The 18,237-nt window shown below is 54.6% G+C and overlaps 2 protein-coding genes and 1 long non-coding RNA gene across 11 annotated transcripts; 1 reads left to right on the plus strand and 2 right to left on the minus strand.

Annotated features, from left to right (window-relative positions):
- Nucleotides 1-1,511: 1,511 nt before the first annotated feature.
- Nucleotides 1,512-6,610, minus strand: EFNA4 (ephrin A4). Its single transcript, XM_074223339.1, has 5 exons — nt 5,618-6,610; nt 3,975-4,270; nt 3,466-3,534; nt 3,234-3,293; nt 1,512-2,658 (listed from the first exon to the last, which is right to left on the minus strand). The coding sequence occupies exons 1-5, from the start codon at nt 5,728-5,730 to the stop codon at nt 2,540-2,542; spliced, it is 657 nt and encodes a 218-aa protein (XP_074079440.1). The 5' UTR covers nt 5,731-6,610; the 3' UTR covers nt 1,512-2,539.
- Nucleotides 6,481-14,759, plus strand: LOC141513487 (uncharacterized). Of its 3 annotated transcripts, none has more exons than XR_012475810.1 (6): nt 6,481-6,889; nt 9,187-9,324; nt 10,451-10,607; nt 11,005-11,114; nt 11,714-12,572; nt 13,823-14,759. It is a non-coding gene; the product is annotated as an uncharacterized LOC141513487 (long non-coding RNA). The 3 variants fall into 3 exon arrangements; XR_012475809.1 differs by having other exon boundaries at nt 6,482-6,889; nt 14,352-14,759; XR_012475811.1 differs by lacking the exon at nt 11,005-11,114 and having other exon boundaries at nt 6,484-6,889; nt 14,352-14,759.
- On the minus strand, nt 7,017-18,078 carry ADAM15 (ADAM metallopeptidase domain 15). Of its 7 annotated transcripts, none has more exons than XM_074223329.1 (24): nt 17,875-18,077; nt 16,612-16,718; nt 15,669-15,745; nt 15,403-15,481; nt 15,140-15,216; nt 14,875-15,058; nt 14,627-14,692; nt 14,478-14,546; nt 14,229-14,398; nt 14,052-14,136; nt 12,376-12,524; nt 12,095-12,269; nt 11,783-11,875; nt 11,335-11,639; nt 10,997-11,192; nt 10,741-10,821; nt 10,118-10,232; nt 9,703-9,841; nt 9,472-9,531; nt 9,202-9,286; nt 8,420-8,491; nt 7,877-7,948; nt 7,528-7,640; nt 7,019-7,427 (listed from the first exon to the last, which is right to left on the minus strand). In XM_074223329.1, exons 1-24 carry the CDS (start codon nt 17,951-17,953, stop codon nt 7,379-7,381), a joined length of 2,697 nt encoding a protein of 898 aa, XP_074079430.1. In that variant the 5' UTR covers nt 17,954-18,077; the 3' UTR covers nt 7,019-7,378. The 7 variants fall into 7 exon arrangements, with proteins under 7 accessions (XP_074079432.1, XP_074079430.1, XP_074079436.1 ...); XM_074223330.1 differs by having other exon boundaries at nt 7,020-7,427; nt 10,741-10,818; XM_074223331.1 differs by lacking the exon at nt 9,472-9,531 and having other exon boundaries at nt 7,017-7,427; nt 17,875-18,078.
- Between the last annotated feature and the right edge of the window lie 159 nt (nt 18,079-18,237).

The following is an 18,237-nucleotide window of genomic DNA, read 5'->3' on the forward strand; positions in this document are numbered from 1 at the left end:
CGTTCTTGTTCTTCTTCCCACTCGCGCCCCGGACCTGGCGGAGCGAGCTGGAGAGAGAGTGAGCGTGTCTGCTTGGTATGGGCAGCCTGGATCTCCGGGTCTCGGCGCCGCCACCTCTCGCCCCTCCCCCGCTGCGAGCTTGCCTGAGAATAGGATCACCAGATCCAGTCCAGGGCCGGAATTTGCCGGGGACCAGGGAAACTGTGATCCAGTCCGCCACACCACCATGCCCTCATAACCTCCGTCTGAAGGAGGCGGGTGCGGAGAAAGAGCTGGTTGGGGGAGGGAGGGAGGGAGGGGGGAGAGAGAGAGAGAGAGAGAGAGAGAGAGAGAGAGAGAGAGAGAGAGAGAGAGAGAAAGGAGGGAAGGAGAGAGAGGGAGAGGGAGAGGGAGGGAAGGGAGAGAGAGAGAGAGAGAGAGAGAGAGAGAGAGAGAGAGAGAGAGAGAGAGAAGCGTTTCCATGGCAATGCCCAGACAGCCAGCCTCCTTAGCTCCTCCTCCCCTCTAACCGCAGGAGGGAAGGAACTCGAACCCAGCACTGGAGCTTTAAGCAGCTCCTGGTGTTTTCATCCCTTATCCTCCCACCTTTCCCCTCCAGTCCACTCTGCGGCGTCCTTCAGAGTGGACTGGGTAAGGGATAGGACTGGGGAGGGGAATAATGGGGTACACACACACACACACACACACATCATTGCCGCTTAGAGGTAGTCAGCGGCACCTGGAGACCCGCGCAGGCGCGCGCAGCCCGAGAACAGGGCCCCCGGGGCGCCGGGGCAGGGAGGCGGGCCGGTGGGTCCGGGTCCCTCGGGTGTTGCCCTTCTCCCACCTCCGGACAGAGCTGCCGCAGCGGCGAGAGTGCCGAAGGGTCGCGCCGGGAGCAGGCGCGGGACAGCTGTTCCCTCGGCGCGCCCCCCCCCACTTCTGGGGAGAGCTTCGGGCGTCTGGCCCAGGCCACCGGGGTGCGGGGCGCGGGGGGAGGGATGCGAAAGTCTCTGACTCGGGCTGTTTGTCAGTCTGCCGGAGGTGCCCCCCTCCCCCACATCCCGGAGCCCCGCCCCGTGTTCACACGCTCTCTGGAGCTGCAGCAGCCCGGCCGAGCTAATCAGCACAACATCCACTTATCGATCTTGGGTTCCACGCCAAGCACCTTGGCACTGGGCCAGGAGAGGCTGGGGAGGAGGGCCGGGAGGCCCAGGGCAGAGCCTGGGGCCTGGGAGATCCGGGCAGGTGGACCGTGGAAGGGGGTGGGAGGGAAGTGGAGACTGGGCAGAATCTTCCCCTAATCGGGAGGGCAATGACAGGTTGGGGGGCGGGGAGCTCTGGGGTCCTCCCACCACGGCTCCATCCCCAAGTTCCTATAAAAGCCGAGAACAAAGGGGACCCGAGCTAGTCGAAGGCTTTGATTTGACCCTACCCTTCACAATTCCAGACCAGACCCACGCCCCGGGTGCCCTCAGGGAAAGGAGGAGGGCACCTTGGTTTTTTCAGGCCTAAGCTTTGGGAAATGCAGCCTTCTTTTTGTACCTGATCTTTCCCCAAATGAAAGCTCAGGCCTCAGTGACTCCCTCGTGCCTAGACAGTGCCTCAAACAGTTCCAGGAGTACTAGAGCATCTGTGGTCCCTTCCACCTGCTTCAAACACACAGGAAGCTGAGGTGGGGGGAAGTGGGGAGAGAGGTGCCAACCTTCACAGCTGCTATTGGCAACCATCCCATCCAGGCCCAGTGGGGTGCTCACCAAGGTCTGGCACAGACCACTTGAGCACAGCTGGCATGGAGGTCAGTCAGCCAGTGCCAAGGTGGGAGTCCAGGACACTGGGGTTCTGGCAGTAGGGAAGAAGCTGGAGGGCAGAAGGGTGTGGTATATGAGAAGGGGGAGAGGTGGTTTATTGAAGGTTGAGTCCAGATACTTATAAAAATACAAATAAATGAAAATCAATCTCATATCAAGTCCGTCTTCCCAGAAGACAAAAAGAGAGTTCTCTGGTGGAGAACAAGGTACAGTCCGGGGGAGCACCTGGAGAATCAATGGGCTGGCTGATCAGGGTAAGGGGGGGACTTCCTTATTTCCAGACTAGTGGAAATCTTGAAGCTCCCTGGGCACCTAGGTTTCTCCCAGATTGAAGTTTGGTTCATTTTCCAGAAAAAAATTCCAGTCTGAAGAAAAGAGGACCTCAGCCAGTTGCAGACAGGTGGAAGTGATAGCATTCACCTCAGAATGAATCCAAAAATTGGTCCAGTCTCAGTATTTGTCCAGTATCAGTCCATGCGCTCCGGAATTGTGGGGATGGCCCCAGCTTACTCTGACCATATCCCCCAAAGGTCAGAGGAAAATGTCTTGCCAAGGCTCTGCCTTAGAGTTCTGGAGTCTTTCAATCCTACAATACCTCTCTACCCCACCCCCCCCAAGCACTGACCCCGTCATCCCTTTCCAGGCAGTTGAAGCCATGCCTCCACGCTGAAGCCAGTGGTCAGGGGCATGCACAGAGCCTAGATTTGGGGGTGATGGTCAAGGGTGGTGGGGTGGGGTCAAGGCTAGGTTCAGAGTCCCCGAAGGAGGCGAAGAAGTGGCAACAGCAGCAAGAGGAGAAGACAGAGGGGACTTGGGGCCCGGCCTCCTTGCCATGTGGTCGTGCTGCCCCCACCTGGACCCAAGGACTCTGGAACACATACAGACAGAGGGAGAGGGTCGGAGGGATGATTCTATCATACTTAATTCCATTTCCTCTTCCATTCCTCCCATCCATAATTCTGACCCTTGTTTTAAGAGCATACCACTTCAATGTTTCTATCTCAGTTTTCTTATCTACATTATAAGAATGCCAAAGTATAACAACAACAATAAATCACAGCAGCACTTGACCTCTCAAGGTCTAAAGGCTTCCCCATCACTATATGACATAAGTAGTAAAATCTCCATTTTTACAAATGAGGAAACTGAGGCTTAACCCCAGGTCACACAGTGGTAAGTATGGGGTCAGATTTTGAACCCTGCTCTCTAGCCTTGAAATCTGTTTCACTCTGTAGATGATCTCTAAGGTCCTTCATGCATTCCCCCTTCATCTATCCATTTTCATCTTGCCACCTCTTCATTCAGCGGGTCCTTCAAAGCCAATCATCAGTATGACACCCATCTTCTTGGCCTTCCAACCCTCTAGTCTCCCCAGAGTCTGGCACTAGAGCTCAAAAGTGCACTGGAACAGAGGCCAGAGGTCCTATCATGCCTTTGACTTACCCCTGGAGACCCCATTCCCTTGTCGCAGCACAAAAGGAGGTGCAGTGGTCGGCTTCTCAGCTAGGGAGAAAGATGACAGCGATGGGGACGGATTCCAGATAGCCCAGCTCTTCAGACAACTTCATTTCCAGGATTCATTCAATGCCTCCCTCCCCACCCCCACACCCCCCTACCCTATTTGAGGCATTTCCTACTCACCCAGGTTTGGAAAAACACCCGTTGAAATACTTACTGGTTTCTTTGCAACACACTGACACCTGCAGCCTCAGACACTGGCCAGAGCTTTCTGGGATTGGGACAGCTATGGTGGGTGAGCAGGTAGGCAGGAGAAAAAAGGTTTGTTCATGCTTTTTGACACTGCTTCAGATTTCCACACACCTGTCCCTCTCTTTTTTTAGATTTCTATTTATTAGTCTCCTTCCTAAGATATGGAGCTAATTTCCCTTTTCTTCTTGCCATAAATTATCCAGAACCCTATTTTTGGCTTCTTTTATTTCACTTTTAGATGTCTCCTCTTCTCCCCCACCTTACCAATGTCCATTCACTACTGTTTCCTTGGGGGTTTAAGCTGATATCTATCCTCCACTGTACTCCATTTAGGTTCCTTTTTTCCTTTCTAGGTTCATTTCCTTTGGGCCTAGATGGTGTCAGGTTTTGAGCTGGGAGGACATCTCTCCTAGCTCTGGTTTCCCCCATTCCTAAACATCATAGTTTACTCACCTGGCCCTCCATTTTACTTACATATATAGTAGTATGTTTCTCCTGGCAGAAATTCAAAACCCAATGAGAAAGGTGTGAAGCGCTGGATTTTCTCTGAAAATCGAACTGGGCCAAAAGGAGCAAAGGGGCGGGCACACTCCCAGCGCTTGACGGCTCCTGCGCCCTCAGCCTGGCATGTCTTATAGCCAGCCAAGTCCACCATGAAAAGAGCAAAAGTCTCAGGGCCCTGAGGTGGCCCAGGTCCATCATAGTGTGGACAGAAGATGTCCAGATAATCGTTGAGGCTCAGTTCCACTGCTGCGTCTCCACGAAGCAACCTGTGGGAATGAATCAGACCTTAGGGCTTTTAGGGTGAACTCTCAGAAGGTGGGAGTTAAGGAGCACAGGAGATTTGGGAGTACCCCAAGTGGCCAGACCTCCCTCTCCCAAAGGAATTATTCTCCCTTTCAAGCATAGCTACCCACCATATATGTTTGAACATATACTTACAGTCTAAAGGCTTCCCAAATCAAGCATCGAGCTGCTCCCTATAGAGAGAGCTCCATTTGGCAGACACAGGAGGAAAAAAAAGCAGAACAAGAAAGAGAAAAGGAAAGAGAGAGATGCATAAAACCACACAATGACTGAAGTTTGGAGAGAGAGATGGAAGATGAAAACAGAGAAGGCCACAGGCAGACTTTTGGACCTTGACCTGCAACTGTAACATAGGGAAATAGTGAGACTGGATAGTGATTGACTTGGGGGAGGGGGTGTCATTCAGGAGATAGCACCAAGGATGTTTATCCTTCCTTTCTGTCTGGCCCCATCTAGTAAACCAGTACCCCACCCCCACTCCAGACCTCCCACTGCCCTTCCCTCTGGGCCATTCAAGTTATTTTGGGGCCACCTGGACCTCAAAAGGGTGGGAACCAACTCTAACTAGCTCCTACCTATTCCAAAGTGGTGGCTTAGCTTGGACCAACGGACCTGTAGGAATTCTAAATATTGACAGATATAGGGAAGGGGGGAGAAGCAAGCAAGACAAGTCTTCCACAGAAACAAAGAGAGAGAGAGAGAGAGAGAGAGAGGGAGAGAGAGAGAGAGCTAGAGAGCTGTGTTTGGAGGGGTATAGGAAGAGAGACAGAGAAACAAATACAGACATAGAATAAATTGAGAGAGGGAAACATAACTGGAGACGGAGGCGAAATGGGACAGACACATTCTTACACACACACACACACACACACACACACACACACACACACACACACACAGCCTGAACGTCCCAGATCTCTTTTCCTTTTCTCCATACATCCAAACCTCTGGGGCCGGCGAGAGGTTGGGGGGAAGTCGAGTTAAGGGGCTAGTGAGGGAGGCGGGGCCTGGAATCTAGGAGATGGGGGCCCCCCAGCCCCCAGAACTCGTGCCTGTAACTACCCCGAGGCTCTCCCCCTCCCGCCCCCCTCCCCACGTGGGGGCCGTGCCGTGCCGGGGGTGGGGTGGGGGGGTGCTGGCGGTGATGGGGTCGAGCCTCGCCCCTCCCCCCTACAACCAGCTCAAACAAAGGAGCCCTAGCGCGCGGCTGTCCGGCCCGGGCGGGGACTCGAGAGGAGGGAAGGGAGAGTGCACGCCCCGTCCCAGAGCGAGCTGGCCCGGCTGGGCTCAGCCCGGTTTGTTCCGGCTACCTGGGGTTACTGGAGTTCCAATAGACGGCGTGGCGGAGGCCGGACCCCCCCCGGAGCGGGGACCCGAGGAGCGAGGCCCAGAGGACTGCCCGCAGCAGAGGCAGAAGCCGCATCGCCCCCGGGTCTGGTCTGGCCCGGCTCGGCTCGGCCGGGCTCCGGAGTCAGGGCGAGGAAGGTACAAAGTAGACGGGCTTGGGGGGTGGGGGAGGATACAGGGGGAGGGGGGAGTGACGGGAGGGGGGAGCAGGAGAGAAGGACAGGCCACGCCCCGGGTAACTTTCTACCAATGGGGAGACGGCTCCACCTAATCCGACCAACTCCGAGTTAACTCTTTCCTCGCTGCCGGCAGGCTCCCAGGACACGCCCCCAACCGAGGTTGAGCTTTAGTTTCGTGTGTGTCTGTATCTGTGTGTTGTCTGTGTCTGTGTGTCGTGTGTGGTGTCTGTTGAGTGTGTTGTATGCCTGTGTCTGTGTGGAGTGTGTGTGTGTCTGTGTGTGGTGTCGTGGTGTACGTCTGTCTGTGTGTCGTATGTGGTGTGTATCTGTGTTGTATGTCTGTGCCTGTGTGTCGTGTGTGGTGTCTGTTGTGTGTGTTGTATGTCTGTGTCGGTGTGGAGTGTGTGTATCTGTGTTGTGTGTTGTGTGTGTGTGTGTGTGTGTGTGTGTGTGTCGGGGCAGCTACAGCTCCCTGGAGAGGTCCCCAGGGCTGCTTATGGGGGGCGGGCGCCCCTCGGCCAGAGTGGATGGCGCAGGACTCGGGTGCTCGTCACGCCCCTCCTCCTTGGCCGGGCTCCGGGCGGGGCCAGCCGTAGCCGGGGCAGCTCTCCGCTGCCCGGCCGCCTCCCTCACCCGGGGCAGGAGCGTGGGGGGGCCGGGTGTAAGGAGGTGTCTGCGGCGCGGCACAAAGCACCTTTGTTCCGGAGCCCTCGGGAGGGAGGCAGGTGCGCGGCCCCGGCCCGGGGGAGCCGCCCCGCCCCGCCCCCGGGCCCCCGGGCCCCCGGGCCCCCGGGCCCCCGGGAGCCTCTCCCTGGCCGGGGCCGGCCCGGGACTAGAGGGGCGTCCGCCCGAGGAGGCGGCAGCGCGGGCCTAGGCCCGGCCGGGCGCGGCGGGCCCTGCAGGGCCACCGCAGGTAGCGGCTCTCCCGAAGCCTGGTTCCCAGCCGCGCCGCGGGGAGGGAGCGGGAAGGCGCCGCGCGCCAGTCCCAGGCTTCCAGCCCACCCAGGCTGTGCTGGGGCCGATCTCCGACCCGGCTCCGAGTCCCGCCTCAGACAGGTGAAGGCAAGCGGCAAAGCCCAGCTTCTCCCCGGGCACCGCCTTCTGCCGGGCAGCCCTCCAGCCGGGGCAACACCGTCCCCTGGCGGTCGCCGCGGGAGCCGCCCAGTCCCCCGGCCCGGAGGCCTCGGGGTGGGCCCGGGCTTCTCGGAGGGACACAGGCTCGGAGGGAGGAAGGCGCGTCCAGGTCTCAGTTTATTTTGGCCGAGCCCGGGCAGCGCCGGGCCCACTCACACCCTCCACACCGCCCTCTCCCTGCCCCCTCAGAGTCCACAGTGTCTGTGTGTGTGTGGGGGGGTCGGTCCATCTGGCGCTCCGCCTTCAGGAACCCGAGTAGGGTCCCAAGGACGCCGCTCCTCGTCTCCGGGGCTCCAGGCTCCTCAGGGCTAGCAAGCGGGCGGCCTTCCCGGCCCCGGGCTCCTCCGGCGCCCTGTCGGGGACTAGGGGCCCGCGGGAACTGCTTGGTGCTCTCACTGTCCCAGGATGAAGTCAGACTCGTAGAGCTGCCCCGGAGGCCGTTGGGGGCGGAGGGGCCGGTCTTGGGATAAAGGCACAGAAGAAAAAGGGGAGAGTGTGGACATGACTGCATCAAAGCCACCTTTCCTTCATCCTCATCCCCAATCCCTCCCCTCACCTACCGAGACGGTATAACGAGGGGCACGGAGCTATCTTCAGCAGGCCCTTCCAGCCGTCCCTGGGGGTAGAAGGGCAGTGGCTTCCTTGGAGGGGGGGGCTTAGCAGGCCCCTGAGACTGATAGAGAGAAAGCAGAATTTACCAGGGGAATGGCCTCAAGAGGTCCCTTACCATCCCCGAACAAACCTATTGTTGCCAACGGTACCTCCTGAGGAGGCATCTCCGCTGGGGAAGGGCCTGGCATGGTGCCCAAGGGGCACCAGGGGCCATCTCGCCCCGGCAACCACAGCCACAGGCCAACAATGTTGCAGCCCAGGAGGGGGGAGGGGCTATGCCCGCCCCCACACCGTTACCTGTGGGCTCCTCACCACCGGGTCGGCGGGTAGTGGACGGGTGGGGGGGTTGGGTCGATCAGTCAGTGCAGCCTGGACAGAGAGAGCAGTGCCAGTGAGGAAGCTAGTGGGGGTGAAGAATTGCGTTGCTTGTGGGGGCATGACAATCAGAGGCTCCCCTCAATAGGCTTCCATGCTAACATGCAGCCTGAGGCTGGACGAATACATGCACAGAGCTAAGAAGACATGCGGGGCACAGTTTGGCACCAGGGATTTCAGGTGCTGGAATAGTGGGAGAAAGAGAAAAGGGTGTGTAATGAAATGAGGGCAGTAGGCTTGTAGTGCCACAATATACCACCAGATGGAGATCCAGACCAAATTAGAAATCCTGGACTCTTTCCATAGCCTTTTGGGACAGAGGGGTGCCTTTGCCCACCCTTGCAGGGGGTAGTGTTTTTTTCCTCCATCCTAGTTCTCATGTATGAGGTCAATACTTTAGGCTCACTAAATCCCCAAGTCCCTCTGCCCACCCTGTGCTGGGCCTTGCCCCTTCTTCAGATTTACCTGTAGTCTCTTGGGCACAGGGTCTGGTGGGAGCGGCCGGGAGGGGGGGTCAGGGTGACCAAGAGCGCCAGACTGCGGAAAGAGCAGGAGAAGCAGAGGGAGCAAAGAGAGAGGACAAGGAAGGGTGGTGGAGGGGAGGATCAGAGTTACAGTCAGAGATACTGAGGAGTGTGATAAAAATAAGAGGGTTTAGTCTCCAGTAGTGGGGGCAGCCAGGACCTTGGGGTTGCAGGGGCATCATGCAGTTACTCAGCCACATTCAAGAGTGAGGGTGCTAGGCTGTGGGCATGCAAACCAACCCCCTCCACCCCCTACAGTCCCTAGAGAATATCAATTCTATTGCACCCTGGGGGTCCAGGAGCACTTCTTAATCCCTCTGTTGTTTGTCTATGCACATGGGGTCCCCAAGCGTGCCAATTTCTTTTACCCAATCTTGCAGTCAGAGGGCATCGGGGCCTCCAGATCCAGGGTGGCATCATTGAAGTGCCAATGAGTAGAAGGCACAACACCCTCATCTCAATTAACGAGTTGTACCAATCAATACTTCCATTGATCACCCATCTTAGGTTTCCCACCCCAGGTAGGATATGACTCCTCAACCTCCTTGGAGCTGGCAATTTGGCATCAGGGCAGTGTCAGCCACTCTCAGACCATCCAGAACCTGCTGAAATAGGCACTAAGAATCCCCTTGAGAGTCATGGAGGGGAGGGTAACCCAGCTGGATTTATAGCTGAGTAGCTAAGTCTCCCTACCCCTTCCCTTGACAGGTACAAGGAACTCACCTTGGTGCTAGACATCAGTTGGAGTTCTGTTGCTTGAGTCCTCTGAGGTGGATCAGGACGTTCAGGGGGACCAGCTGGGGATGCCCTGGGTAGATGAAGGAGAAGGAAGTTTCAGACCTCCAGGTATCAGATCAGATTGCTCAAGATGGTTAACCCTTAGAGTGAAACCCTTAGAGTCTAAACTGCTGTGTATAGGGAACATCCTGTCACCAAGGGGTGGAGAAGGAGCATCCGGAGACAGGGTCTAAGGGAGAAAGGGGACCTGCTTACCTGTAACCATTGGCACAAACAACCCCATGGAGAAATCGAACCTGGGCCTCAGCAGTGTCCCTGCAGGGGTTGGGGGGAAATGAATTAAGGGGGTCATGTCTGAGAAAGGTGAGAGTTGGGTTAGTGTGGTAGAGAAATGATGAAGACAAGGCTAAAGATGACACCAGGGGCTAGGAGGAGGGAGTCAAAATTCAGGGTCAGAAGCCTTAGTGGAAACTATGGGTCCAATACCTATACTGGGAACTGGTCCCCTTAAACTGGCAGAGTCTCCGGCGTAGATGGGTACGGTGCCAATAGCAAGCTCCAAGAAGCATCAGCAATGCCAGAAGGAGGAGACTGAGGAGTAATCCTGTAGTCAGGCCACCATTTGCTGTAGAACATGAAGCCAAATCCAGGAAGAAGAAAGGAGATCAGAAGTCATTGGGTCAGAAAAGGGGGATGGAGATAGGAATGGCCACTACTAACAAGCTAGGAGTACCCTTAACCTTTTGAGACCTCACTCAGCTTCTGCCATTCATATAGATGATCTCTAAGGTCCCTACCAGCTTTCATATTCTGAAAATCTAAAATCTAGGCTGAGAGATCACTTTCTTTCAAGTACCATGTTCCTCCCTTTCCCTTCTGGACCCCCATTTTCAGTGAGTACCTTTGGGCTGCTGGCCCAGGGCCCCACTGTCCACACTGCCCCCAAAGCCTTGGTTTGAGCAATCAGGTGGTGCCCAGCCCTGGTCACAGTGGCAATGTCCATTGCTATTGCAGACCTGAAGAAGAAAAAAGCAAAGCAAAGAAGAAAATAAGGATGTGCCAGTCACTTTACAAATATCTTATTTATTTTCACCCAAGAACCCTGAGAAGTAGGTTGCTATTAATTATTCTTAGTTTATAGTTGAGGAAACTGAGAGGTTAAGTGACTTGCCCAGGGTTACATTCCTAATGAGTATCTGAGGTAGGATTTGAACGCAGGTCTTTCTTGCTTTAGGTCAAGTGCTCTCTCCAGTGTTCTACCCAGAGGTCTCTGAAGGTGTTGATGGGAAGAGGGGCACCCAGGAAGCATTTTCCCCAATGTTATTCTAGCTTCAGCAAAGTGAAAATGTCAGAACAAAGCATCAAAAATTTTGTGGAGGTCAAGTAAAGAGGTATTTGCAGGAACAAGGGTGTATGGAGCTAGAGAACCTCAGTCTGCCACCTCCACAGTCCTCTTTAAGTTTGCCCCACAGTCTGCTCTTGGGGGTCAGGGTCCTAGGAGTACCTGGCCTCCCCTCTGCTCACCCCATGTCCATGACACTTGCTCCGACACTCCTCTGCCCCCAGAAGCTTCAATGGCTGGCACCGCTGATCAATGCACACCTGCTAGGATGGAGCAGGTGGGAAACAGAGACTGGTCAGTCAGTATTCTATACTCTGGCCTCAGAACCCAGAATTCTGCCAGCTCCCCTTAACATTTCATAGAATCTCAGCGTTGAAAGGGATTTCAAAGGTCATGGGGCCTATCCTATGCCTGAGCAGTAATTTCCGGCTCTCTCACCTGACCAGGGCCACACGTCGTGCCCATCAGGGCCAGAATGGGCTGGGCCACATCACTGCCTAGGTCTAGGTGTGTCCATTGGCAGGTCTGGCGGGTTCCATTAACCTCTACAGTCTCCGTGAGTGTATCCTGAGTAGTGCCCAGTAGGGGGTGGACTCTACCTCCTTGGCACTGGAGCTGCCCACAGCTGGCATCTCTATGGGGGAGGGGCTAGAGAATCAGAGGAAGGGGACTGGGAATCATAGAGTGAAGTGGGGAGGGAGGGGTGATCAGAGGGCAAAGGGTCAGCAAGGAGAGTGGAGGGGATAGGGTCTGGGGTGGGAAGAACACTCACTCACCGAGGAGTACATGGGACATAACTGCCGTTGGACTGTTTCCCACAGTTCCCAAAGCTGTCTCCTCGTATGTTGGCAGCTTGGAGACATAAGGGGGTAGCAGGGTGGGCACCAGGACCCCAGAGAGCTTGGCACTGGGCAGTGTAAGATGCACAGTGTCCAGCAGCACAGACAGCTCTGCCCCCTGCACAGGGCTCGCCATCCCCCAGGCTGACATCTGAGGGACACTGGGCACTGTCCCCTGAGCAGAACTCGGGCAGGTCACAGTCCTCCCGAGCTGGGCGGCAGAGCCACCCCACTGGGCGCAGCTGTGGGGAGAGAGGGCATCCTTTAGAAGACAGATGCTCCAGCTTGATGCTTTTCCTCTGTCATGTGTCTCCAGGAGCATCACTACCACCACCCCACTCACCATCCTTGGAGCATCCTAGCTCTGCCAGCCCTATGCCCATACCTGGCATTCCTGACAGCAGAGACCATCTGAAGCACACTGAGCCCCGGGCATCAGTTGGCAACTGGAGGCATTACAGCAGGGATCAGAACATTCCTGGGCATGGACCAGAGACAGAGAGGGAGGGCAGAGGAAAGAGCACAAATGAGGAGAATGGAGAGATAGACTGGAAACTGTGGGGCAGAGGGCTCAGGGTCCAGGGGAGACAAGCTCCAGAAGCACAGAGTTGAAGAGAACTAATTCCCTGAGAGGCTCAGGTCAAGGAGTGGCAATGGAGGAGTCCCAGGGAGGGAAGAAAGAGTGGGAGCCCCTCACCTCCCAGAAGCCACAGTCACATTGCTCGCCAGGCTCCACAAATAAGTTCCCACATCGAGGGGGGCGAGGGGCCAGTTGAGATGGCCGAGAAAAGAGGCAGCCACCTGCTCCCCGCAGAAGAGACTTCTCCAATGCTTCTCTGCTGCAGTTGCTAAAACTCAGACCAGGCAGGAAGCTGAGGATGGAAGAAAAAGGGGACCATGGTGAAAGGGAACCCTTTCCTCTAGTCTCCCACCCAGGGTCCTTCCTCATTCTGCTTTGGACAGAGCAACATCACTCACGCTGTGGCAGCTTCCATGATACAGCTCTTGGCAGGAGGCTGGCCTGGGCAGGGGCAAATGCCTCCTGGGAGATCATGTGCCAGGCCCAGGCTGTGCCCCAGCTCATGGGCCATGGTGGATGCCACACCCAGAATGCTCACTGAGTGGTCCTAGGGGAAGAAGAAGTCAGAGTAGAAAGGTGAATTCATAAGCTCAAGGTAAGGAGGGAAGAGGGGGACCACTCTGACATTTGATTCATTGTTCACTTAGGAGAAATATTTTTGAGAGAGAAAACAGCTCCTGTCCCACATTTTTCTTCTTCTTTTTAATTTTAATTTTTCCCAAGTACATATAAAGGTAGTTTTCAACATTCATCCCTTTGCAAGTTTGAGTTTCATATTTTTCTATCACTCTCCCTCCCCCCCCCCCCCCCCCGCATGGAAGCAACCAATCTGGTAAAAGTTGTTCATGTACAATCATGTTTAACCTATTTCCATATTAGTCATGCTGTCCCACCTTCTTCTTGAAGCCTTTCCCCATGTAATGTTACCTCTCTCCTCTGACTTTTATGCCCCTGACTGTCTGATGAATTCATTTAGGGAAGGGGTTAGAATGTCAGAGTTGGAAAGGCCCTCGGAACACAGAATATCAGGGTGGCATGTCACATATAATTGGAAGGCATCTTAGAGGGCAGCTCAGTCGAACACATCCTTCTTTACAAATTAGGGAAATGAAGTCTGGTGAAGAGGAGATACTTGCCCAAGGTCAAATGACCGATATTGTCAGAGGTTCCACTTGAATCCAGGACTTCTGACTTGGTCATGGTCTTTGCCCTCCACTATTCTGTCTCATTATATTTTCTTTCTGATTCCCCAAATGGACCATAAGTTCCTTGAAGACAAGGACTGATATCTTATACTTCCCCTGCATCTCCAACAGCATCTAGTGCCCATCAGTGAGCACGGAGGGCATATCATAAATAGATCCAGAGCTAAAATTGGTCTAAGAGACCATCTAGTCCAAGTGTCAGCAAACTCTTACAGCAGCTAAGTAGCCCAGTGGAAAGAGTGCTGGGCTTGGAGTTGAGAATACACAAGTTCAAATCAGACCTCAGATTCTAGCTGTATGATCCTGGGCTAGCCATTTCACTTGTTTGCCTCAGTTTCCTCATTTGCAGAATGGGGGGAGGTAGTAATAGCAGGTATCTCCCAGGGTTGTTATGAGGCTCAAATGAGATAATAATTGAAAGTATTTAGCATAGTTTGCATATTGGGAATACTTTATGAATGTTAGCTAATTTTTTTTATCATTATGCCCATGGTTTTCAATCTTTTTTTGTAAAACCTTCAGCTAGGGATTTTTACATTTTTAAATACAACAAAACTATTTAAAATGAAAAACAACATCTGAACAAAAACAGAGGGATAGTAGTTTGCCAACCCTTCTGTCCAACTTCCTCATTTTGTAGGTGAGGAAATTAAAGCCCAAGGAAGTGAGATGATTTGTCCAAGGCCACGTCCGGTCAGCGTTAGAAGGCAGATTGGAACCCAGGTCCTCTGATCATAGAATCAGTTCTCTTCATACAGTACCATACTTCTAGCAAGAAGCACTAAGTGAGGCCAGACTGATGAGGGAGGAGGCAGAGTATCAAAGTGGAAGGAGGGAGAAGCATCAGGAAGAGATGCAGGAATACTTACCACATTCACACCCCCTGAGAGACTTGGGGAGCAGATGGAATTCTGTACTGCCATTCCCACAGCAGAGTTCAGAAATAGGTTGGTCCTAAGGGAAGAGAGAGAGAGCCTAAGGTTGGCAGTCACATCCTAATAGAAGGGGTATGGTCAGAATAGTGATCAAAGGAGAAGGGCCCTTACGTGACCAGCTGAGCACTGTCATGGGGCAGCCGAGGGAGCAGCTCTGCCTGACGCCAGTGGAGGAAGCGCTCCAAAGTGATGCCCGCATCTCTGTCCATTGTGATCATGTCCTTCTCATTCCAGACCTCTATGCCCACCAGTGCCACCCGTACATTCAGGGGCCTAAAGAACTAATTGGGAAGAAGAGTCAGGCCTTCCCTGCTGTCTTGTGCTTAGGTTAGCTCTTGCCCACCCTCCATGGGAACTCACCGCATCCACCTGGTTTGCCACTTCCAACATACGAGTCTGCAGTTGATGGAGGTCTGGGTATCTCTGCACCTGGTGAAGGAAGGAGAAGATACTTTTATGAGGAGCACCAAGAGATGGACAGAATTGGCAGTAGATGCCAACTTCCTCACCTCCTCATGGTCAGCCACAATCACCAACTCCACAAATTTTGTCTCTGACACCACATCTCGTTTACTCTGGGTGGCAGGGAGGGAGGGGAGACAAGAAAGGAATCAATGATAGTCAATAATCTAATTCAAATAATGTTTGTGTGTGTGTGTGTGTGTGTGTGTGTGTGTGTGTGTGTGTGTGTGTGTATGTACTTGTGCAGGACTATATTAGGTACAGGCAGATTGTCTAACTTCTATTTAAATTTTACCCGATATAGATGGTGTGGGCCCAGCTTGAGCTCTGACTGTGCCTGGGTGAACACAAGGAGTCCTGGGTTTAGGGCACAGGTGCCTCCTGACAGGTGAATATCTTCTATCTTAGAGATACGGGTAACTCCCCATGGTTCAGGATCTAAGGTATATATGTTCTCTGGCGATAGAACAACCAGCCCTCTAGGGAAAGAAGTAGAATTCAGGATAGTATGTCAGCTTCTCAAGATCACTTGCCTTCTCTCCCCATCTCTGCCACTCTACCTGAGTCCAGAGCAAGTGCAAACTGAGACCCAGGAATCTGGGTGGTCCTGTGCTGTCCCTTGGTAGCAACAATTCTCCTGCAGCAGAAAAATCAAACCTAATGAGGATCTGAGAAAAATACACTAAGGTATCTTACAAAAATCCATCTTGTTGATATAGATAAAGCACCCTCTTTCCACTTTTCTCCCAGGGAAATTTAGCCTTAGAGAGCCACTCACTTCCTGTATAGTCAACAAACCCTGGCATATTAGGGTCTAACTCACCAGAGTTTCTCCCTCATTTACCACTTGGGTGCCGTCAGGCTGGTACCACACAAGGGTAGGGGTGTCTGGGACCAGCTCCCTAAAGACCAAAGTAAGGAAAAGGCAGAGTCAATGGAATCTTTTACTGGTCAGGAATGACTGGCTCAGTTGCTAATAACTTAACAAAACAGATATATCTATACAAAATCCTGGGCTAGGGAGCTGTTACCCTTCACAGTGCTAAACACCATGAGCATTACCTGTCTAGGACCCTCTGGTGCACTCACCCATTCTGTTGCAGCTCCAAGATGTGGCTCTTACCCTGCAACTCTAGTTTGATCTGTAATTTCTGGGGGAGCCTGTCCTGTAGGGGAAGATATTATCACCCACCTAATATTCCCTGCTATACTCACCAACCCTCCAAAAATCAGCAAGACTCAGACTCTCAGGGGAGTCCTGAAAATTAGATCATGAGGATGGGGGCAGGAAAGTCTCAAGGGAAATATCAGGAAGCCCCACCTGGCTGGGATCATTGTTTGGGGGGAGGCATGTGAGGGTCAAAGGAGGTGTCTCAACCGCCCCCTTCTCGGCTTCCTGCCCAAAGAGGAAATGGTAAGGAGGACCTATTCCCGGCCTCAGCCCTTCCTCTGACTCAACTTTAGGGTGGGTGGGGGGTTGCAGGGAGAAGCCCCTCCTCTCCAAGTTTCCCCTAGGGTCTTGAACAATCCCATCTAAGATGGGGGCATGAGGGTGGGGGTTCCAAATGGGTGAGAAGAACCTAAGTTGGAGTTAGAATTCTTTTAGTAGAGTTGGAATGTTAGGGTTGTGGTGGGCGGGGTGGGCGAGCAAAAGTTGTGTTTCTTGATTGAAGATGGGGGTAGAGAAGTATCCTTAAGTAAAATTGGGGATGGAATGAAAGCCTCAGGCAGAAAATTTCGAAGGAGATAGAAATAATAATAACAAATTTCAGCTTTGCAAGATGTTTTCCTTCTAACTATGAGATAAGTAATGTAATTTTATTATCTTTATTCCCCAGTTGGGAAAACTGAGGCCAGAGAGATTAAGGTTCACACAAATTAGGGATTCAAAAGCAAGAGTCTCCTGATTCCAAATCTAATAGGAAAAATCCATTATACTATCTGCAAAGAGAAGGAATAAAGGCTAGCACAAATACATCCTAAGTTCTAAGGAGGACAGGTAGATAAAGATGAGAACAGGGATACACTTTACCTGGAGGACTTCTGAGAGATCAACGGTGAGGTTGCCCCGAAGAACCTGAGGCTGTGGGTATCCTCCAGGCGGCCCCTTTGGCGGTGGGAATTGCTCCCCCTTTTGACCTATAACACCAAATAGTCCTCCAGAGTGTAAAGCAAAGAAAGTCCTGGAACCTAAAGTTTGTGGGACCACTGTTCTTGTCAATAGTCTATTCCTAGGTTCTTCTTATCATGCCTCTTTCTGAGGACCTTCGCTGCTTGGGGAAGGGGGGTAACTCCCAATGCATGTTGGGATATACAAAAAGTAAAGCCTGGGGTGGCCCTCCATCATCTCCCCCGCCTCCATTCCCTCTTTAAGCAGCTCCTCTCATATTCTTTGCGTCTTTTCTCTCTTCCATCCCCCTCCTAATTTCCCCAGTCCCATCCCCCTCCCTAGAAGGAGCACTCTCATTGAGTCCAGCAGGCGCCTCCCCCTTCTCCCAGGCAATGGTCGTAGCCACCAGGGTGGCCGAGTGCCCACCTCCTCTCCCTCTCCCCCCCCCGTGGCATCTTGGAAGGAAACACCCATCTCTGGGCGGCAGAACAAACACCCCCACCTCCTTCCCAAACACCCCCTCATGCCCACAGCAGGCACGCCCGATGAAGCCACAGTCTTGGTTTCCTCCTCACCCCCCCACACAATGGCCCTCTCTCCTCCGGACACTCCACCCGCTCGGGAGTCTCCCCCAGCCAAGCCCGGGCCAAGACGTTCAATAGGAAGTGAAAGTTCTGGGCAGCAGCATCCCGTCCTCTCCCCAGCTCCCTCCCCGGCCCCCAGGCTCCGGCCGCATGGGCACTCCGACACCTGGATGCCCGCGCCCCCGCCTCCGGGCTCAGCTCGCTTCGGTCCCTGCGGGGACTCCGGACCCCGCTCCGCAGCGGTTCGGCCAACTTGTCCCCAGGTGGGGGAAGGGGAGAGGACGCCCGTTCTGTCCCGGAGGGAGGATGGGGGTGACCGGAGCCTGTCATCCCCGCGATCGCGGGCGGCAGAGAGCCGGCGATGCGGTAAATGTGTGCCTGGTACCCGGGGCGGCTCTTGCTGGTCCAGTGGGGGGGGGGCCATTGGAGCTGGTGTGCCCCCCCATCCCCCTGGTCCCGGGCCTCCGGGCTACGGGATGCACAATGGGGTGGGCTGCGTCTGCACCGCCTCCCCGGCGCCCCTCCTCTCCTTGCGCACCCCGCACTCCGGGTCCCGTGGCCCCAAGTTTCCTCTCCAAAGCCTCCCCAGGCCGGGGCTCACCTGTGTCCAAGAGGGGCCCCGAGGGCACGGGACTCCCGGCGCCCAGGATCCCCAGCGCCCAGAGCAGCGCCAGCCGCATGGCAGCGGGCCCGGTGCTGGCCGGGGGCGGCAGGTGCCGGGGCGGCGAGGCTGCGGCAGCGGCCGCGGCCGTGGAGGCGCCGGCTCTGCCCAGTGCTCCCGGCCGAGGCCGCCCCAAGCCTCTCCCAGGCCCGGCCCCGCCCCCGGCTCGGCCCCGCCCCCGAGGCCGCTCTTCGGCTCTGACTCCCCGCCCCCAGAGCCAGCCACGCCCCCTCGGACGGAGACCCCGCCCCCAACTCAGCGCCCGGCGGAGGCCCCGCCCCCTAGAGAAGCGCTCATCACTCA

Source organism: Macrotis lagotis, chromosome 2 (genome assembly GCF_037893015.1).
Source record: "Macrotis lagotis isolate mMagLag1 chromosome 2, bilby.v1.9.chrom.fasta, whole genome shotgun sequence".
Classification (NCBI taxonomy): Eukaryota; Metazoa; Chordata; class Mammalia; order Peramelemorphia; family Peramelidae; genus Macrotis; species Macrotis lagotis.